This window comes from Corvus brachyrhynchos, unplaced genomic scaffold (assembly GCF_000691975.1).
Source record: "Corvus brachyrhynchos isolate BGI_N302 unplaced genomic scaffold, ASM69197v1 scaffold262, whole genome shotgun sequence".
Taxonomy (NCBI): domain Eukaryota; kingdom Metazoa; phylum Chordata; class Aves; order Passeriformes; family Corvidae; genus Corvus; species Corvus brachyrhynchos.
The window spans coordinates 2,016,546-2,039,817 of NW_008236626.1; the positions used below are offsets into that span (position 1 = coordinate 2,016,546).

General features: G+C 41.1%; 1 protein-coding gene across 1 annotated transcript in view; it reads left to right on the plus strand.

The window, feature by feature from the left end:
- The window catches only part of TENM2 (teneurin transmembrane protein 2), a 618,654-nt gene that overhangs the window by 588,365 nt on the left and 7,017 nt on the right, over positions 1 to 23,272 (plus strand). Inside the window, 7 exon segments of the mRNA XM_017726535.1 lie at positions 2,448 to 2,468; positions 6,329 to 6,561; positions 8,018 to 8,172; positions 8,667 to 9,541; positions 15,773 to 15,948; positions 17,515 to 17,750; positions 22,711 to 23,007. Coding sequence (XP_017582024.1) covers positions 2,448 to 2,468; positions 6,329 to 6,561; positions 8,018 to 8,172; positions 8,667 to 9,541; positions 15,773 to 15,948; positions 17,515 to 17,750; positions 22,711 to 23,007 — 1,993 coding nt within the window.

Consider the following 23,272-nt stretch of genomic DNA (forward strand, 5'->3'; position numbering starts at 1 on the left):
CTTTCCCGCTGTCCCGTGCCCCCTTCCAACCTTAAGATTTGATCACTTAATAGGGAAGGCATGAGTGTAGAGTGTGCCACTTCACACGTTTCTGTTCCATCTCCTTTTTTCATTCTTCTAGGAGAGGCAAGAGCTATTGCTTCAAACCCTAGCTCATGTAACTGGACCTTATACTTACAGCACTACTGAGTATTTGGAGAAAAATGAGGAATACAGCATGCCCTGGCTGTCTGCTGACCCTCCTGGAGCCCACTCAGGCAGGAGCAGTAGTGCTCCTGGAAATTGGATATAGCTGCAAAGTACATTGAGTGAAATTAGGTCACAAGTCTTTTTTTTAATGATATGACCAATAACCAATTCCTCTGTTTCCACTGTACATTTAATTTTTATTTAGTGGGAAAAAGTGCAAAATGATTGGACTGTTAAAGAATAGGAGGCTTAGCTCTATTTTACACCTCTCTTCATTCATGTCATTCTGTTGATGTTACTATTGTGAATTCTGATTCTATAGAAAAGGAAGGAGATCTGATTCAGGCCAATTCAACTCTGAAATCACTCTCTGACACCTGCCTCATACACCATCAGGCTGCCTCATTATATTTTTTTTAAAAAGTCATGGATCATCCAGTGCTCTCTGCTAGCAGCTCAGTTTAAACCACAGAAGGTAGCTGGCGTGGAAGTGTGACCTGCTATAAATATTTATATCAATATGCACTATAACTCTGCATTATATAGAATATGCTAATTATTTTTTTTCTAAGTTGTTCAGATCTTTTTAGCTTTCTCATAAATAGGACTACAGCTTTATAGGTGAAAAGAAACATTTTCAGCTTAGGATACTTCTTATAATGCATTTTTATGCACCTCACTTACCAGTATCAGCCAGTGACAGTTTCCTAGCCCACCTGATGTTTGAAAATGTTGCCTCAAAGTTTACAATAGTATTAGTGTGAGTACTTTGCTTTCTCTTTCTGAGAGAGAGATTGAGAGGGAACTTGGGTTTTCATCATGTGTCAGGGAAAATTGGAAAGGACATCAGTAAAGAAATAGAAGATGGACTTTTATCTGCTGTTGTCCACTTTCTCCTTTATGAAAGTCTGTTTTCCATAGCATAGTTTCTTTAGCTTCTGTTATAACTAGAAGCAATTAACAATGAAGCTACTGCATTGTGAGTGCTGTTGGACAGCTGCAAAGGACTCAACATATAGATTTTTAGGATTTACAGACTTCAGGATTACATTATGATGTCTTTTACTCCCCGTTCCTCTAAAGGGAATTAAGGTCCATTCCAGCAAACATAATCTATAGCAATAATTGTGATTCATTGCTCATCTTGAAATCTGCATGAGTTACACGGGTAAGAGTTTGAAGATTTGAGCCATTTCAGTGTGAACAAGAGCAGAGTCATCAGCTCATATCAAGCAGTTTGGATTATGTTGCAACCAGTACATCCACAAGTATGACAAACCAAATACATCGCTTTGTTTAGATTGCACAGCTGATGTAATTTTGGTTTCACATAAGCCCTTAAAACCTCGAGTGCCTTTATACATCAGAACATCCCAGTGTGCATATTTCTTTCGCGCTGTCCTTTGTGAAGGTGCCTGGTTGGAATGGCCAGTAGGAATTTGGACTCAAGCGCTGCATGTTGGGCTTCACGCTGGGGTTGTAAGTTGGGGGCTGTGCCTGGACTGCTGCAGCTCAGGAGTCACAAACCTCTTTGCTCTGTTCAGTGCCTATTCCTAAATGGAAATTGCATCAACACAGTGAAATGCTGTGGGAGCGGAGAATGTGTTAATTTTCTTGTGGGAAGTAGAGAGCACTTTTCCTTTGGCTTTGTGTCTGGGCAGGAAGCTGTGGATCAGTTAATGCTGTTTATCTCCCATTGTACAGTACCTTACTGTTCACTTAGAAGGGGCTTTTTTACCCTAACGTTGGCTTTGGTAGGCTTAAACAGATACCAAGGAGCATCTTGCTTTAAGCAGTTAGAGACTGGGAGGAGAGAAAAACAAACTGCATAGTAAAAATTTGTCTAGAAATAGCCTGTTGGAAAACTATTTTGATTAAAGAGGTTGCCTCCAACTGGCAGACAATATCCTAAGCCCAGTGCTTCCCCCTGCCCAGTTCTGTATTCAGAGAACTGCCAGTTTCTCTCACTCCTAGCCCCCAGGCTACATGTATTTCCATGTGAAAATTCTTTCAGTGGTTCAGAAAGTTTCCTAAATATGAGGGGAGGGGGGTGGGGGGAGAGGTATCCTATAGGGAATTAGCTTGCAGCTCTATCCCTCCCAGTCACTCTTCATCTGTAAACTAAGCTAAGGCTAGTGCTGAAAAGAGATATCTTCTCCTGTGTCCTTTTGTAAAATAAAACAAATACTATGTTTGCTTTACCATCTATTCTTCAGCTAACTGTTTGTTCTTTTTTCTTCTGTTCCCTTTCAATAAAGAAATAAAGAGTTTAAACATAGGTAAGACATGAGCTCTTTCCCATATAATTTGATATGGTTTGTTTGCTTCATTGTGTTTGCTTTTTGTGTTGTGCTTCTTGTGTAATGTTATGTTCTTCATGTACCATATATAGAAACATTTTTATGTGCTAATTGTGTGTTATGAATATGATAAGCATTAGCAATTATGAAATGCTGTCAAAAAGCAGCCAATGAGTTCTGAAAGTAATTAGAAATTTCTAGTAGAATGCAAATATAATGAACCCCAAGCTAACTTCTAGATAAACACCTTTCCCTGGTGTCTATAATTGGTCTAAATGGTCAAGGTAAACTACAACAGCATTTTCACAAATGCCAGAAAGGTTCACAAAAGCACTAATGACTGCATATAGGTCAAAAACTCGTTTTCTGGTCATTAATGATTTTCTGAACCCGCTGTCCTTTGCCATAATTTAGTTTATATTTCTTTTGTCAAACACATTTAATAGCCAACCTGTGGGGCTGGCTGTGTGCAACCACTAGATGAAGTCACTGTGAGATTCAGGAGGGAGGCATAATTTTCCTGGATGTCAGGAGGAGAACACCAGGTCTTCTGGATGGCTGCAGCATAGGGAACACTTGTGCCTCCTTTCATGCCACATCTGGGACAGGGAGGATGTTCACCCTGGAGAAAATCAAGGGCAAGAACAAGAACAGCTCTTGTAAACTATTCCATAGTGTCCTGTGCATTACCCTTTTAAAACCATACTTTCCATTTCTGTGATGCAAGTTGATGCAATAGATGGTTTGGACTAAACAGGATCATTTCCCCTTAACAGTATATTTTGGCATAGTAAGTGTAACACCCCTAACTATTCTTATCTGGATGAATTCATTCACAATTTGCTAATGATTATTGGTGATGCCGGAGGTTCCTCATTTGCTTCAACTAAGCCTAGTTCATTTTTCAGCTGCTTAGAGATTTGCTCTGGACAGCTTCTCTTTTGGTTAAACTTAAAGAAAAGCTGGTTTTGCACTGTTGTGAATTTGATGCATCTGTGAGAAGAACAGGGAGAATGAGCTGCACTTGCTGGCAGGCCCCCGGCTCCCTCAGAGAGCAGAGAGAGGCTGCAGGTGGGTGTGACCACACATTCACTCGGGGGGCTGGAGGCACAGACATTATTGGCAGAGGCCTCTAAGCAACACTGAATGCCATGGAAAATCTTTTAAAACAAGGTACAACCCTTGGCCTCCTGTAATTCAAGTGAAAGATTACAATGGCAAGGAGAAAAGAGAGGCAGAGGTCTTTAATTGCTCAGATGGCAGTTCGAGAATTATTGAGTACTCATTTATAAAACAAGTCCCTGTTGGAGGTAATGGTCTCATCGATTCTTTGGGAGCACAGTGAGTGCATGTTACCTTCCAGCAGTCATTTTCCCTCAGAAATTTGCTTAAAGTCTTCCACTATCTGTTCCCTTACCTAGCTCAGGAAAGAGGGAAGGAGTATGGAACAAGTCTGCAGCTTGCTGCTCTTTGATCTGGAATCAAAGCTTGTGACTAACTCCCTGGCACAACTGCCCTGGGGGAGATTCCAGAGGAGAAAGGCAGGGTGAGCTCCATGGATGCACCATGACTGCAGGAGAGGAGAGGGAAATAAGCCCATGTTCTGCCATTGCTCTTTACCCTGACTCATTTCTTATCCCATCCTGGTAGCAGCAGGGCACACCTAGGGCTGGCTGAGGGCAGAGGGGAGGCAGAGGTGGGCACAGGCTGGCAAAATCATGTGTGAAAACTAGAGAGACCCTTCCATTCCTGCAGGGTGGCTGCTGCTCTCCTGGGCCCTGTGTGTACAGCTCTCACCACTGAGTCCAGCAGGGCCCTCACTTCCAGGTGCAAGCAGCAGTGTCTGTGCCCAGCTCCTGTCTGTGCCCAGCTCCTGTCTGTGCCTGCCTCAGGTCCATGTTTGGCCAGGGTGGGGGAGTGTGCCTCGTTTCAGAAGGACTGTGCAAAAGGCACCAGCTGCAGGGCAGCCTTGAGCTAAGTTTGGGTGTATTTGTGAAGTACAGCACACACAAATACAGTGCCACAGCAGAGCGTGATCTTCAGCGTGAGGGGAAAGCGTGGTGGGAGAACAGCAGAATTTCAAAGCAGTGACAAACGTGCAGGTGTTTGTATGGCTCAGATACCTGAGAGACTGGAGGAATCTCTAAAGTGGAAAGAATTATTTTTCTATGTTGCAGAGAAGATTGAGCATTATTTTGGAGGGATGAGAAGGAATGTGATAAGGGCATAGTGAAGAGGTGCAGTCTGCTGCTGAAGATAAGGAGAGGAATTTGGGGAATAATGAGATTGTGCTCTAATCTCTAGATGTCACTAGCACGTCACTAGTTTCCCTGCATAACTTTGTCTACACCACTTAACCTCTCTGTGCCTCAGTTTCCTCCTCTGTAAAATGGGTGCTACACCCATCTTTTTAAAGTACTTTGAGATCCATGCATGAAATAAACCTGCCAGTATTTTTTGTTTATTGTATTTCTTCATCTCTAATTTCTACACTCCTAGACTTCAGCAGATGCTATTGCCACTGCCAACTGAATTGCAATCAAACCAGTCTCCTTTCTACTTTCTACAGTCTTAGAACAAACCATTATTGACCTAAACCCATGGCATGTCAAAGACTGGCATAGAGGAAATTAACTGTAGAAAGTGATATATTGGGGCCTCCTCATTCCTCCAAATCTGGTCATGACCCCACGACCACAGTCACCTTTGTGTGCCAATGGATCCATCTGCCGAAAGTGGCTTTATTGTAGTTTCAGCAATTCTGATCAAGAAATGGCTTATGTCCATCATAACTTACCTCTGTGTATCCTCACTCTTGGAGATGGGCACTTTTGCCACATGAAACTAGGAGTGTGGATATTTGGAGGCAAATATCTCTGGTTACTGGTAAGTAACCTTCATTTTTTTTCTTCCTGTCTTCATTTGTCTTCTATGCTTCGAAACCACCATTGACCTTATTTATGCTCACCCATAGGCTCCAAAGGCTGGAAAATTCACATCATGCTTAAAATCCAAATAAACTGAGTAAAACTAGCCAGGCAAGATTTTGAAAATATTTCTGCACTGCAGTTCTGTGTGTGTGAATGTATATATATTGTGAAGATTGACATTTCTCAATTTGCAGATGATTTGCTAAAGTAGTTCCAAAATGTGACAAGCTGTCAAAAAACATATATTTCAGAAGAGAAGTAGCTTTCCATATGAGCGCCCATTCCAATCACAAACTGAGGACCAGTTTTTCAATGACAGAAGGTTTGGAGTTAAAGTCAGACACTTGGGGTCTCTGGCTCTAGTTACATAACCAACTTCATCTGCTGTAAATGAGATTCTTGATAAGAATGAATGAGAACAAATTTGCTTTAGAAATAAATTTGTTATGCCTCTGCCTCCTATTTATACAAAACCTCACAAATCTTGTGACTAAGTAATCTAAGTAGCTCAGAGCTGATTCTTTGATCTTACTCCTATGACTTCTGCTTCCAAAGGAAGTTAAACAAGGTAGCAGGGAAACAGATAAGCCGAAGAGAATTGACCTGGAGCAGATCTAAAGGGCTAAAGAGATCAAGAGGAAAGACTGCTGTGCAGCTCTGGCTTATTGGGCTCTGCTGTGCAAGGTTCAGTGTAGAAGGATGAGTGAGATTTAAAATTACAATCCCTCTGACCAGGCCCTAATCAAGTTAGGGCCTCAGGTGATGCTCCTTCAGACCTCACCTCTGTACGAAGGTGTCAGACTTTCTTTCCAGATCTTTCTGTGCCTGATGAGTATCCAAGCTCTGAAAGCCTGTGAAGTTTCTAGACTGCTCAGCTCTTTCTGTTTTATGCTTTCTTTTTCTCTAAAGCAACAATCCCGCTCATAAATACTATCTGGCCGTGGACCCTGTTTCAGGCTCACTCTACGTGTCGGACACCAATAGCCGACGGATATACAAAGTCAAGTCCCTCACGGGCACGAAGGACCTTGCTGGTAACTCTGAAGTGGTGGCAGGGACAGGAGAGCAGTGCCTGCCCTTTGACGAAGCCAGATGCGGGGATGGAGGGAAGGCAGTGGACGCAACCCTAATGAGCCCTCGAGGTAAAGGAGGAAAAGAAGCCAGAGAAAATGACTGCGTGCAGCTAGGCTGGATGTGGAAATAATTATCTGGCAATTAAATCACTCCTTGTTCGGTGATTTTTATTCTGGGCTTTAATTACAGTGGATTGGCAAGTGTTCGTGCTTTGTTTAGTTAAAGCAAACTTTATTACCCCGACACTGGGTGCTGCAAAAGGAGAACAGAACACAAATTAGCAGGGTACTGCTCACTCCAAGAAGCAAGCGTGTAAACTGGAAAACTGATTACTGTTTGAGATGCAGTCTTTGGGGAGAGGAACTGCTTGCTGTGGCTTTTCTCTGAGGTTTTCCTCTATGTATCTCCTTTTACTTAAGAGTCGGAGAAAAAAATAAAAGGATTTTTGCCCTTTCCAGTTTCTAATTTTTGACAAGAAGTTTCCAAGGCGATACAGAGATTTGGGGATGCATTTCTTTTTAAGGCTTTTTTTTCTCTGTTGTTTCTTCTTAATTGTAAGGATGAATTAATCAGGTGTCTTGCCAGGCGTTTCAAACATATTTAGGTTTTTTTGAGTGGCTGAAAATAACTAGATGATCAAAGAGATACACAAAAATGGAAAGTCCAGTTTCTTTGTATAGGAAGTACTTCCACTTAACACATAGAAATTTTTAAAATGAAGCTGTATCTTCCCTCACTGCCCAATAGGATGGGAACTGCAACCATTTGAAGACAGAATTTTTTTAGATCAATATTTTATTTTCAGCCTGAGAAATGGACAAGGCAGTGCATCAAATCAAAGCAGGAAAGGCAAGTGAAAAAAAGGCTGCCCTCCTTCCCAAACAGCAGGAGCATCCGTGTGTTCCTCCGAGGGAGCACCCTTTCATTCTGTGCCTTTCCTCTCTAAGGACTCACAATGCGACAGGCATTGAACCTTCCCTTTTTATTTTAGGCTGGCAACCCCTGTGTCTTCATCTGGAAACACCAGATGTTCTTTCTGTATTTTTACTGCAACAGGTCAAAGAATTAAAAAACATCCAGAAATAATACAATGTCCTGCTAGTTTTCAAAAAAATTTTGAAGGTATTTTAAAAGATTTCTAAAAATTCTTCATCCTCATTAGATTCTTCAGGTGAAGAAAGCAATGCCTCAAATTTCTGAGTAAAATTAGGAGACAATTTTTTATTTGGGTTTATGTAATATACAGAATGTGAATCTAGAAATAAGTTGATGCATTTTGCTGGGTCTTTGGCTTGTTTGGGGATTTCTGTGGTTTTCTTTAAAGCCCTGAAGGATAAACCTGCTTGATGCTATTTCTTTGGCAGAACTATGGGTTGTTGGAGGGTTCCAGGACCTGTGCTCAGGTTGGGAGGGAGGAAAGAATGGGGGAAGTGAACAAATTTCACCATCTTGTAAACAAGACAAAGCCTGCCTTGAAGGCAGGAGCTTTGCTGCTGCACTGATGCCTGGGTTTTATATTTGCAGGAATTGCAGTGGATAAGTATGGACTCATGTATTTTGTTGACGCCACTATGATTAGAAAAGTGGATCAGAACGGAATTATATCAACCCTGCTGGGCTCCAATGACCTAACTGCTGTTCGACCTCTCAGCTGTGATTCCAGCATGGATGTCACCCAGGTAGATTCTTACTGCATTTATTTTCTTCTCTGCCTTAGAAGAGATGGGCATCTATTTTGGATGACTGCCTGGCCACTTAAGAAATACATCGCGCAGCACAAGATGATAACGTATTTGATTTGTTTCTGAAATGAGTGAACCATCCTTTTTACTGTGGCTAACACAGTTTATTTATGCAACTAGAGAGAAATAAGGTTGAGATAATGGGAGTTATTGTCTTAATTGCCTGTTTTTCTGTAATTATTGTAGAGCTTCCACAATGTAGTGTTCATTCTTGCACAGAAACACAATTAGGCAAAGTTACAACTGCACGTAGCTTTAATATTTCTGAAAAACAAAATCATTGTTTGAAATAGTTGCCGTTCATGACTTGGTTTCATGATTTACGCTGATAAACCCCTCACTAATTTGCTGTTGTTACACGTGGAATTTTAAGCACTAGGAGTGTACTTTTCAGTTTCGAGTTTTACAGTAATAATTTGTGCAACTCATAGGTACGGCTGGAGTGGCCTACTGATCTCGCTGTCAATCCCATGGACAACTCCCTTTATGTCCTAGAGAACAATGTTATTTTACGGATCACAGAAAACCATCAAGTTAGCATTATTGCTGGACGCCCCATGCACTGCCAGGTTCCTGGTATAGACTACTCTCTTAGCAAACTGGCTATTCATTCTGCACTTGAATCAGCCAGTGCCATTGCCATCTCACACACAGGAGTTCTTTACATCAGTGAGACAGATGAAAAAAAAATTAATCGGCTACGCCAGGTAACTACCAATGGAGAAATATGCCTTCTTGCAGGGGCAGCTTCAGACTGTGATTGCAAAAATGATGTCAACTGTAATTGCTATGCTGGGGATGATGGGTATGCCACTGATGCCATCTTAAATTCACCATCTTCCTTAGCTGTGGCCCCAGATGGTACCATCTACATAGCTGATCTTGGAAATATCCGCATTAGGGCTGTCAGTAAAAACAGGCCCATTCTTAATTCCTTTAACCAATATGAAGCTGCATCTCCAGGAGAACAGGAGCTGTATGTCTTCAATGCTGATGGGATTCACCAGTACACTCTCAGCCTCGTTACCGGGGAATACTTGTACAATTTCACCTATAGCAGCGATAACGATGTCACGGAGGTGATGGACAACAATGGCAACTCCTTGAAGGTGCGTCGGGATGCCAGTGGGATGCCCCGCCATTTACTGATGCCGGATAATCAGATTGTCACGCTGGCTGTTGGCACTAATGGTGGACTCAAGCTGGTCTCAACACAGACCCTGGAGCTCGGATTAATGACATATAATGGAAACAGTGGTCTCTTAGCAACGAAGAGTGATGAAACAGGATGGACAACATTTTATGAGTAAGAATGTTTTTGGATATATTAAGCATACATTTATTTTTCAAATGGTAGTGAGTAGGTCCTAGACTGACCCTGCTGCAATTTGTTGTAGGTTTTTCACTGATACTGAGTAAGGCCATTGTGCCTCAATCCAGTGCGATGCTGGACGTGGTTAAGTGGCTTTGTGATGGCGTCAGTTGTGCTGGGTCCTTTGGGTGGGTGCTGATCCACCTCAATCCCTGCCGGGCTTTGAGTTTGAGGCAGCTCATCCCTGTCCAGCACAAAGGACCGTGTGCCACAGCCAGAGCTTAGTTAAGCTGGTCCTTGTGGTCAGCACAGCTGCCCACAGCCCCCAGCCAGAGCAGCCCAGCACTGCCACTGCAGCCCACACTGAGCTGCCTCTCTCTAGCAACCCTCACGCTGCAGCTTCTTTTGGAACTCAAATTATCTCTCTTTCTGTTCAGCCTCGTATATTACTCATGGTTGTTAAAATGTTGATTAACTTCACTGATTGTTCATTCCTGAGACAAGTGAGGAAATTAGATCCCCAGCTATCTGTCAGACCCCTGGTGTAACTTCCATAATTTGTAGATAACCCAAAAGCACACTGGTGTTCATGAGCATATAGATTAAATAGGCAGAACTTCCTCTTTAAATGAAATTCATCTGAAGAGATGAGGTTCAAAAGTATATTAAAAATCTAGAAAAACTAGTCAGATTTTTATTAATATTTATCCTATTCTTAGTAGTCTTACTGCCATTTTTTGATCAAAACAATTTTTAAAAGAGAAGCTAAATGACATATTGAAAAAATATATTTAAGTATGGCAAGTCTGATGCCATATATTTTGTCTGAATTAGTTAATCATTAATAAATATCATTCCCCAAATCAGTGAGTAGAAAATAGGAATAGGGCTTTATATTTAATTTTAAATGGCAGGCTTATTTTCAAGGTTGCAGACTAGCAATGGCGCACACCTCTTAGTTTACTGATGCCTTCAGCTTGGCCACCTGTTTCCTCTGTTTAGAGGAAACGTAAGAAATGCAGGAATGGAAGGAAACTGTGCTCGGTGTGCTCAGAGCGTCCGCCCTGCACAGCCGGACTGCTGCAGTCGGTTCCCGTTGGAAGGAAAGCAGTGCCCTCTCGTGGGGCCCTGCATGCCCAACCACTGACTCCTCCAGCTTGGGGCTTCACGTGGGGAGTGGCTTGTTTCTCCTTGATATTTTGCAAATATTATTTCTTTCCCACAAATTCGTTACAAAAACAGTTCCGTTACATGACTGCATGAAGGTATTACCTGCTGATTACAAGCTCACGTAACAGCTCGCTGGACTAGACAGAATAAAACTTCATATTATTGCTGAGGAGATGTGGGTGCCCTTCTAGGAAGGCTTTTTGTTGTTGTTTTTTCCTCAGTAGGTAGCCCAAGATTCAGTCATATAAATTAGGTATTTCTCAAAACACCAGTAATTAATTATAGAAAACTAAATAGCAAAGTAATTTAAAACTCTACGTGGAAAATCAATGAAATATTAAAAAAGGTCATCAGAAAGTTACCAGTTACTAAACTGGTAGAACTGGTGTCCGAGAGTCACACCAAGTGCTAAGTTAGCATGGATAATTAGAAAAATTGTATTATGATTCCTAAGGAAATACAGAAGGTAGGGGCTTTGATGTCTTACTGATGTCAGCTGAAAATATCAGTTAACATGTACATAGGGCTGCAGATTTTTTTCCAAGATCAAATAAGAAAAGATGCACAACCTTTGCCTCAGGTCAGTGGAAGTTAAATACCATATTTAACTCTAAATATTACAGCCTGAGGTACTGTCTTAGACAATTAGTAACTTTGATGAGGCAGCAGAATTAACTTACTTTCTCACAGATTTGTACATACATTCTCATAAGCATAGAGCACAGAGATGAGAGAACCATAAAGACATTATTTAAATCTAATATACAAACTTAATCACAGTCCACAGTCACTCATTGCTGGTTTCTGGTTTCTGTTTTCTTGTTGTTCTTTGAAACAGCTCCTAAGAGAAAATTCTGTATTCATCATTCTGCAATTTTTTTGGTAGCTGTAAGTTAATATCAATTGAAGATGGAAAAAGTATTTAGCCAATGAGAATTTATAAGGACAACAAAATAGTTTTTTGTGCAGTTACATTCATGCATTCATACAGACATAATCAGCACTCAAAATTGTTAACATGGCAGCAGAACTGGAAAAGAACAGAGGTCTTTAAGTGGTAAAATACTACATGAGCTAAAGTTCTTATGAAAAATTTATTTCAGTGCATTTATATCAACCAGACACTGGAGTGCCATGTTACCTTATTGGGTCTATTCCTTTCATTTATCTGAAACTTTACCCTAAAAATGCTCTCAGAATTAAATTTGTGCAGTTGATCTAGGTGTGCATCTGCATATGCAGAGAGCTGCAGACACAAGCTGGTTTTGTGTGTGTGCACACTCCATATGTGAGTTCTATAGATAGCATCTGTGCATGTGCATGCAGCTCATTTGCAGTAGGAACAGCCAAGGCTCTTCAATAATAGAACAGCTACCAGCAGGCTCACATGGGGTAATTTAAGCTTGGCTTGGGCATGAAGCACAGGTCTTTGAAGCAGTTCCACTTGGTCTAGGGAGCATCCTGAGAGAATGCTGCAGTTTTCTTCTTGAATCAGTTTTAAAAGGGAGAGACGATGGGGATGTATGTAAATGTATGCGGATCTGTGCCTTGCCCAGCTCTGTGTGAAGTCAGAAGCTACTGTCCCTCCTTTTTTGCAGTGCTGGGTATGGCATTGTCCTTCCTGCTCCCACCCACGAGCTTTGGGGAGCACAACTCAAACCTCAGAGACCGGGATGCTGCTCATAAAAATTGCCTAAGGAATAGAGGGGCCACAGTAGTGGACAAGAGAGAGCAGCCCTCAGGGCACTGTCACAAGCACACTGAAGGGATGCATGGATGCTTGTAGCTACCTGAGAAGGTGCCACGTGCTCAGCTGTGTCCCACAGTGGAGGCTGAGCTATAGGTGTGGCCATGGGCTGGCCATGGGCAGCTCAGAGCCACCAGGCTGGCAGAGACAGCCACCAGCTTTGTGCCTGGTGTCACCCAGATCTGTCCTGGGAAACCTTTGCCTGCTGACAAGGGAGACAGTCACAGTCACAGTTAGCAAAGTATTGGTGAGGTAGCAGTGGGGAGATGCTGTTGTTTGTTGGTTTTTAAGATACTGGGATTAAGAAAGGTTATCTGCCCTTGAAATTTTATTAGTAGAAAAACTTGGGATGAAGCCTTACTCTTAAGTGAAGTCAGTAACAAAAGCTCAGAGATTTCAGTGTACCCAGAGCCCACCTCATTTGAAAATGTAAAGGTTGCCTTATCAGATCTGGTTCATCCAGGCTGATGCTGTGTCACAGACTGCAACAGGTAGAGACTGCTTCTGAAGAAGACACAGGGTCAATTAATGTATTTTTCATTGTAAATTTTGTTTTTTACTTCATTAGACCCAGGTTCATGGCATGAAGAAGAGACATATATAATCATTTAATTCATGTATAGTTTATTCTTATTATTCAGAGAAATGTCTGGGTGTTGTATTCTACTGAGCACTTGCTCTCACATAATACATAAATTTAAAAAAACCCTCAGGAATATTTCACTTAAATTTTGTGGTACATGAAAATTTTCTGTTATATTCTTTTTTTTTTTTTTTTTTACCTTTAAAGTATTTTTTAAATAAGATTTTATTTTGATACAATGGACAAAGTAGAAATTCCTTCTTTATATATTGGTATCACAGTGTGTATATATCATTTAAGTAGTGATTTTTTTATCTATCTAACTCGTAAACTAAATGGTCTGCAGATCTTCAAGGAGAGTACTTTTGTATGTATTTTGTTAAGTGTATCCATCACTTGCTTATAAACTCTTTTAGTCTCTACTGTTGCTGATTTCAAATCTATGACCAGCACTGAGGAACACGCCCCATGGCAGGGGTAAAACAATGATTTCTTGAAATAGCACTGAAATATTTTCATTTTTCTGCTTCAGTCTCTGTACATCCACATCCGTATTTACTTTTTAGGCTGCCCTTACATTTTGAACAGAGATTTCCAGTGAGTAGCCCACAGCAATCCCCAGGAATTTTTCCTAGGTTAATTAAAAACCCAGCAATGTGAATGAAGAGTTTAAATTAATGTCTCATTTGCATTGCCTAAAATATATTTGCTGACGGGGAATTTCACCAGCCGCTCTTGTGGAAGTTCACCGAGTGCTGCAGAGTCACACTGGAGATACTCACAGACTTTTCCAGTTTGTCCTAAATACCACTGTCTCTGCTGTAAGATCTGACATCTAATTGTTCTCTTCCTCACTCTGCTTGTCACGAAACACACCACATACAGACTCTTAATGGGTACCATTAACCTTTAAGATTTTTGAAATTGTCCATTTTTCTTTTCCCTTGCCAGACAGATGCTTGGCTGGATCAAGTTCTTCCTTTAGCTATTCTTTCTGAGTAATTGTCAATATTTTTTTGTGAAGACCTTTATTAAGACTTAACTAGACCCACTTTCATAGATTATCTCAACATATTATCTTTTATTCAGTACCTTGCTGATGTGATAATATAGATATATATATAAAAATATATGTATATGTGGAGAGAAACTTGTGACTATATTGAGAAAAATCATGCTGCTTAATCTTTCTTTGATCCTGAACTACTTAAATGAACACAATGTATTATTGGTCCCTTTTAGGTCGCATGATGCTTTGTTTAATTGATTTCCTTCTTTGCCTAATACTTCCATTGGTTCTGGTAAGACTCGTTGCTCCACAGGTGATTTTTTTCCTTCCTCCCCAATATTCAGTTGAATGGGTGCAGCCATTTGCAATGGATTTGAAAGTCATATATTTCGTTTGTCTTAACTGAGGAGCCAATCTTTGTATTAATTTTTTAGATATGCTGTACAGTTGAGGTGGCCTAGTCTGAGGTTTATTGAGTGTTTTAATTGTAAAGCCATGTTGAGAGCTCTGATTTTTTTTCATCTTTACAGCTAACCACAGCCTACAATGAACTGAGCTAGCTCCATGACACTAAATGTGCTCCTCTCCTCTTCTGTTACTCTCAGGCAATGCAATGGATTTACCAGTTCTCTTCCAGGCTTCCTGCTCCCTGGATCTCTACATTCAAAGGACGACCAGTTGGTTTCAATCTCTACCTAATCTCTTCCCTTTATCTACACAGGACATTTTTTCTTGCCTTTCTGCTCCCTAGAAGCACGCGCACTTTGGTAGCGGCTGGGTGAGAGACTCTTGCACGAGTAGAGAATTGCAGCAAGCAGAGTGTCAGACTGGAATGCTGATTTTGTTTCAGGTCCCCATTTCTCACCCTTAAGATCCAAGGGATTGCTTCTTTAGCAAACAGAGCATACTGAAGGACAGGGGGAAAGGGTATGATTTGATTTCCAGCAGCATTCCTTCCTTCCCCCCTCCTCAGCCTTTATACCTCTAAAGAAACTTAACTCAATAAAATAATGGAAAGCCCTTTTTTTTCTTTTTTTTTTTTCTTTTTTTTTCATCTTTATGCCTCTGGAGCATTTAACTCATCTTCTAAGGTCTATTCTGAGTGCTGACTGCTGCCCTTTGTGCAACTCCAACCTATCCTGTGCTTTTCATCTTTCATCTTTATGAGCCAAAATACTGACCCCAAAATGCAGTTCAATACCACAGATAAGATCTAAATGAAATTATTATGTTGTCAAGATGATGTCTTTTTTAATCCTTTATGGCAAGTTTATTCCTTGATTTGTCACTTAAGACCATACTTAGTTTCCACTAAGTATTCAAAAGCAAATGTGCAGTTTATGCAATTGTTTATTGCAGTGTCCATCAGAAGTCCACTTCCTTAGAGTGAAATGCAACTATTAAAATGCAGACTAATTTACTAATTATAGTTGTTTGAGCCAAATATCACTCCATATATTCATAGTAATTTAATTAATAATTTAAAATATGCTAGCCTGGATTTGCACCCATGTAGTTGAGATCAGTATCTCTAAAAAATATTATTTCATCCTTATAAACTCTTTCAAGAACAGAGAAATAGATATGGCCAGGATGTTCTTGAAAATCTGTTTCAGTCTGGGTTTTTTGCACTAATGTGGTGCATTATTAATACATTGGGTATTGAAATGAACATATATCCTCATGCTTTTTTGCTCTCACTAACTTTTCTATTAGCTATGATCATGAAGGGCGTCTGACCAATGTAACACGTCCCACTGGAGTGGTAACTAGCCTTCATCGAGAAATGGAAAAGTCTATTACCATCGACATTGAGAATTCTAATCGGGATGACGATGTCACGGTCATCACAAATCTCTCCTCTGTGGAGGCTTCCTATACAGTTGTTCAAGGTACCAAAGCACACTTCTCAGCACACCTGCTAACCACACACACAGCCTGAGAAAGCAATTCGCTAACGATTCGTGTCATTAGTGCACTTATGAGCAGGGGGAAACCATATAAGGTTTGCAAGAAAAACTCCCATAAAGCTTATTCCTAAAATGACAGGTCTTCAGGACAGGTAAGAGCCATTTTGCAGTCCTGCTTTGTGTCAAGTATGTATGGTCACTGTCTGCTGGGGAAAGTTAGTCCTGCCACTGCCTCTTGGGTCAGGGTCACCTCACCCACTGGCATATTTCTCTGTACTTTCATGCAAAATTGGTCCTGACTTCAGTGCCACAGAGATGCAACCTGACTGCTGGATATGGCTGCCTGGGGGGGAAACCCTTCTGGAGAGGCTCAGGAAACCTTCTAGTAGAAGAAATCTTCCAAATTTTTACATTGCCATTAATCAGAGTGTAGAACAATCAGGGCAGTGGATGGTGTGGTGCCAGAGATGGCCCTTCCAAGAACAGTGTTACAGCCTGAGCATGGCAGGAGGCAGTAGCAACAGAGGTTCAGAGTTTGTGTAGAGCTTTCCAGCACCACCCAGGCATTGTATCTGATGGAGTGAAGTCAGTTATCAAAGACAGAGTGAAAGGAATTTGGTGAGTGATGGGGCTTTTTTAATTAAGATAAAATGTCACTGGAATGAGAATATCATCATCAAACAATAGTCTCCTCCTGACATAAATGTCAACATTTATAGACTATTCTACTGTGACAGGTCTGGTTACAAAGACTTAATTTCTCTTATACCAGATGATTAATTACGTAGGTGCTGTCCTTCTGTCAGGCAAATATTGATGTGTTGCTGACAGCTGCACACTGTGGCGCTCCATCCTGGCTGAGAGTGGACTTGGCTGTGTCCAACAGCTGGAGAACTGCTTGGCCAGAGGAGCATGGGATGGTTTCTGTAACTCGTCTCTGCCAGAGGCTGGGTGTGCACATCAGGCCAGTGTGGTTCTGGTGGGGAGGCAAGGAGGCAGGAGAGGGAACCACTGTGGCTGCCAGCTTGCACTGCTGGAGCCTCACACCTTGAGGATTTAAAGCCACACTGTAATTCTGTACAAAGCCTCTGCTTGGAGACAGTTTTTAAACAGAGGGAAACAAAAAGAAGAGGCACTTACTTCTTCCTACTTACAAAGAGTCCAGCAATCTTCTTCTTTTTCTTTTTGTCCTGGAGTTTAATGCTTTGTTGTTTATCCAGCAGTTCAGTTTTCAGGAGTTTTTGTTCATATCAGAAATAAATTACGTGGTTCAACACATATCACTGTGCATTTTGATTCACAATTAAGACTGAAGGGAAAACATAATGAAATAAACACAGTATCTCTCTGCAGGCTCACTGCTACACTACTTTTTTTTACATGAATCAGTAACATCTGTAATTTCCACCATAGTACCACGTAAATGGTAATTGCAGGCTGACTTCATTTAACATCAACAGGAGTGCAATAAAAAACCAATCAAATTAAGCTATATGTTTTCTTTATGACTGGAGTAGCTAAATTATTTTCTTTTCATTATTGCTGTAGATCAAGTGAGGAACAGCTACCAGCTCTGTAATAATGGTACTTTGAGAGTGATGTATGCCAATGGCATGAGCATTAGCTTTCACAGCGAACCTCATGTCCTGGCTGGGACTGTGACTCCCACCATAGGACGATGTAATATTTCTCTACCCATGGAAAATGGTTTAAACTCAATTGAATGGCGCCTGAGGAAGGAGCAGATTAAAGGCAAAGTGACAGTGTTTGGAAGAAAGCTCAGGGTAAGTAGAACCTGTTGTTACAATAATCACCTTTTCCTTTTCGGGCAGAAAATTAATTTTTTCATTTTGATGGACATTATTTGTTAAAAATTTACAACTCTGGGATTGTCTTTGGTGTGACACTGTTGGAGAGCTCAGTTGGCTGCATGGGATCATCTACTGCCATGAGCTATAGAGCTTTGTTACTAAAAGTATTCCAAAAGAGATTGGTAAATATACCTAGGATATTACAGATTCACAGAATCATCAATGTTGGAAGAGACCTTCAAGATCCTTTAGTCCAGCCATTAACCCAGCCCCACCATAATTGCCCTAAACTGTATCCCCAAATGCCATATCCAGGTGCTTCTTGAACACATCCAGAGATGGTGACTCCACCACCTCCCTGGGCAACTTATTCCAATGCCTGAACACTCTTCCAGGAAAAAACGTTTTCACGTATCTAATCTGGACCTCCCCTGGTGCAACTTAAGGCCATTTCCTCTTGTCCTTTCATTTGAGATATGGCAGAAGAGATCGCCCCCCAGCCTGCTACTGCCTTTCAGGGACTTGTAGAGAGCAATTAGGTCTCCCCAAACCAACTTTTCTCCAGATTGAACACCCCCAGCTCCCTCAGCCACTCCTCAAAAGATGTATTCTAGAGCCTCCCCCTTGATTGCCCTGTTCCTGCAGAACACTCTGCCTCTCAAGGGGGTGGGAATCTGAGCACTCAGCACTTGTAAAACTGCCAGGGCAGACTTATCCCGGCTGGTGCTGGGGAGCAAACACAACTACAGCTTGAGCTGCTGCTGTAAAATCCCCCTACAGACTCACTGAGACAGGCATGTTGTGTTTATTCCCTTTCCCAAATGTCACGATGGGAAAATAATTGCCATAATTACAAAATCATAAGCACAGGATAAGGAAGACAGTCAGGTCATGTAATCCATCACCTGCCAAATTAAAGATCTGCTGCATCTGGATTAATCCCATTCTGTGCTTTGCTGGCCTGATTTTCACTGATTTTTTTTGACTGGGCTACTTCAGTATGTGCAGTTTTGGAAGGGCTTTGAGATACTGGGCAGAAAACAAGTGTAGTACTGACCAAGTCCTCATTCTTTTAGCAATTCTTTCAACATCACTGAACATAAGATACAGTTTAGTGTGTTCAAGATCATATAGCAAATACAATATATGTAAACAATTATGTAATGACTTAGAAAAAAACCCATATTACTTGGTTGTAAACTTTTATATTTTCCTATTGCTTAACATCTGATTTCCAGGGCTGAGTTAACAAGTCTTTCTTTATTCTCACAAATGCTCAGAATGTACTTCTTGGGGAGAGGGGGAAGGTTAGACAAAAAAATTGAATGAGACTAACGGCTAATCCGTAATGACTAAATTTCATGGCTGTGTAATTGATTTTTGATGTGTTGACCTGCAGCAGTTGATTAGAAGTGGAAAATAGATCAGCTCTGCGTTTTGACTATGTGTTCAAAATAAAAATAAATAGGATGCTGAAATGAAATTGCAGTAATCCTAACTCTCAATACGAAAAATCTAATAGAGGTACTTGTGGTAATTAGCTGAAGTTAAACACATCTTAGTGCTGAAGCCTTGCCTGAGATAGGTTTTCTTGCATCATGTTTATGGAAATCAAAACAATGTTTTATCTAGCAACACCTCAACATTTAATTGTCTGGTGTTAGTTCCTGTAACAATAATCACATACCCATTTAGCTCTTTTAAATGAAAATCACTATGAGATTATCACAAGTTGAGTGGACTAAAAATGAAATTTGAAAACGAGGGAGAAAGCATAGAATTTATTTGCATCTCATTTATTCTAATTCATCTTTATAAATTGTTTAGTGAATGAAGCAGAGCAAGTGTGTTGGAACATTGTGGGGAGCAGGTGGCAAGCAGGGGCAGCTGTGGCACACAGTGACACAGAGCAGGGCACTGCTGCAGAGCTGACAGAGCACCAGGGCCATCTCCTGGAGCCCCAGTTCAGATCCAGTGTGCCTGGAGGGGTGGGCATTCTGTGTGATTCACCTCTTAGCTGAGTACTTCACCTCGCAGTACTCTGAGGAGTGTTTGCTGGAGCCCATGCCCCTGTGCTTCAGTAGTGAAACGGGGCTTATAAAAAAGATGGGGACAGACGTTTTTAGGGTCTATTGTGATAGGACAAGCTGTGGCAGCTTTAAACTAAGACAGGGTAGATTTAAACTAGGTATACAGAAGAAATTTCTGCTGAGGGTGGTGAGGCACTGGCACAGGTTGCCCAGAGCAGTGGTAGATGCCCCATTCCTGGAAGCACTGAAGGTCAGGTTGGCAGGGCTCTGCACAGCCTGTTCCAGTTGAAGATGTCCCTGCTCAGTGCAGAGGGGTTGTACTGGCTGATCTTTGAAGGTCCCATCCAACCCAAAGTATTGGATGATTCTGAGTCCTCAGGCAGTGGTGCTGCCTGAGCCCAGGCTCTGCCCATCCGTGCTTTAGGCACATCCCAGCAGGACATGTCGGTCTCTTCACACCTGCCTGGGCACATTTCATGAACCTGAGAAAGGAACTGCACCTTTATCTTACTCCACTCACTGTCTGCTGCTGTTTGATGCAGCACACGTTCAGTGTCTTGCAGCAGTTTCAGATAAAGTCTTGATAAGATTCCTGTCTGAAGAGTTTTTATTATGGTGCAGCATCATGTAAGCGATTTCTGTGGCCAGACCTTTCCAAGGCACAAAGGGCTCGTCCCTACAGCCTCTTCAGCAGCAGCTGAGGGAAAACCAGATGTGCACGTGGGTAGTGAACAAAAGAGAAAGGGCTTGTTGGGTAATCTGCAGTCCTGATACTTGTGACTGCTATTAGTGTTCCCAGGAAGGGTGGGAATTTGTCAGCCTGTTTGGGTTTCTATAATTAATATGATACTGCAATTACAGTCTCTGGTTTTACTTATTTTACAAATGCAAATGAAGTTACTGAATTATCCAAGCAGGTGATACTCGTGTGTGCATCTCCAAGTGATGTTTGCGTGTCTGCACAGCTCTTGTCTGTGTAATCATTTTTAAAACCCTATTTTTAAAACTAATTTTGTTTTCTACGGCAAAACCAAATAACTACTATTATGTTTTTGAGAAAAGAGAGGCTACCTGGAGTCAGACTTTCCTTCATGCAAATTACTACTGCAGTTACTGTAATGGAGGGAATGAACCCCAGAAATCCTGGCTGATTTATGAAGCTTCAGAAGTTACAAAAAACCAAAACAAGCAAAGCCCCCAAAGCTAAAATTCAGTTCATAATCTCTCTGAAAGACATTTTTTTCTCTTTTTAGAAAATCTGCTCAACCTTAAGAACTTGGACTATTTCAGGCATACACTAACCCTTTAATTCTATAGCTAAATGTTTTTGAGAAGTGAAAGCTCTCTTCTGCTGATGAAAAGGGGTTTTTTAATGTCTCTGCCATCAGGGTTGATCCTTCAAAACAAGAGCAATCAGTTGAGAAACTACTGATGTTGAGTTTGGCTTCCCTGGCTTTGTTTTCATTACAAGGGGAGAGCAGAATATGACTTGTTTTGCCACAAGGTGTTTTAAAAAAACTATCTTTTCTGTGAATCACAGGGCAAGTTGTTGCTGGGATAACCTTAGGGAAAACCCACAGAAAAGAGCTTTTTTCCCTAGTAATTGCCCACTGAGGAAATGCAAACTGTTAAAGAGATTAATTTCATTAATGGAAAAAATTAGGATAATGAGCGATAATTTGAAATAATTATTTCTTTACAAACACAAAATTGTATTAATTTCAAATGTGTCTGTATAACTGAATTTCTACTGAGTTGGTTGTGGTGGGAATTGGGTTTACCCCTGCTAGTGAATATATCTCAGAATAACTTTTATGTCCTCAAGAAAGGCTCAGGGTTAATTTACATATTTTTTGATGTACAGTTTAATTTTGGATAAGAGGAAACGTTGCTTAATCAAAGCCACTGGAAAATATAAGCTAAAGAACAAATTCCCAGAAACTGATGAATACTGTTTAAGCAGTCATTGCACTGAAATTATATCTAATTTAAAAACTTCTACTTTCTTAATGATGCACCTACAATTAAATTACTTAAGAAGCTTTATCAGATTACAGCATTAGCCTGAATTCTTTGGCTTACCCCCCAGTGAATATATTTATGTATCTCTCATTATAGAACTCTCACTAGGAGCCTCCTCATTTGGCATTCTTATTCTCTTTTGCCTCTGTCTTGCTCTTTTATTTAAAAAAAAAAATCTAGCACTGAAACACTTCTTGCTGTACTTTGAATGAAAATTTTAAAAAAAGAGGAGTTGGGGGTGAAGAAAAATACTTAACCTAATTGTTTAGCACCTTTGCTTTCAACACTTGAAGTCCATCTTTCCCAACCTGTATGATCAGTATTTTTAAGCCCATCCCATGTGAAGAATCTGTTGAATATTTGGAAAGTAAGCAAAGAAAATAGTACATGAACAAATTCTAAGTAGGGTGTTGCAATTACAGAAGCCAAGTGGCTAAACCTCAATGAAGGCACAAAAATTTCTTCTGTTGTTCTTAAAGTGATTGTAGGGGAAAAGGCATAAGAAATTTGATAGCAGAAATACAAAACCAAAAGAAAAATAGTAGAAAAGTAAAACAGAATAAGTAGAAAAATATTCCATGCAGAATAATTTGTTTCTCTGCACTTTAAGACCAAGGTGTGCACAGTGTCTGTCTGTTCTGTCCGTAAGAGAAGCCTTTCTCTGTAGGATATCATCTCCCACGTTGCAGGAGATGGGAAATACCCCAGTAGAAACTCAAAAAAATTTGAATGCACTACTAAGTAGAAAGCAAAAGCCAGTGAACAGGAATCCTACACTTTTCCCAAAGGATTTCCCTGTTGTGCATCCTGTTTTCCCGCTGTAAATCCAGAGGGACGGCGTGCCCACCACGCACTGAGTGCAGCCTCCTTTCCTTCCGCAGGTGCACGGCAGGAACTTGCTGTCCATCGACTACGACCGCAACATCCGCACGGAGAAGATCTACGACGACCACCGGAAATTCACGCTGCGCATCATTTACGACCAGCTGGGCCGGCCCTTCCTGTGGCTGCCCAGCAGTGGCCTGGCTGCTGTCAACGTGTCCTATTTCTTCAACGGGCGCCTGGCGGGGCTGCAGCGCGGGGCCATGAGCGAGAGGACGGATATCGATAAGCAGGGCAGGATCGTGTCGCGCATGTTCGCCGACGGCAAAGTGTGGAGCTACACCTACCTGGAAAACGTAGGTGCTGGTGTGTCACCTCCTGACACGAGCTACGAGGACACAAAGTTCTATCCGGCTTCATAACACGTAACACACACACACAAAGTAGCTAAAAATTGATGTATCCCAGCTGTTAACAATCCCTTTGTACCTGGTCCCAAAATTCCTTATTTTTCAATTAGTCAACTGAATATGACTAATTCTTAATGGGAGATACTTTGTTCATGGTTTCTGTCTTTTAATATTTTCCTGCCATAGAATGGCAATAAATTAACACAATGAA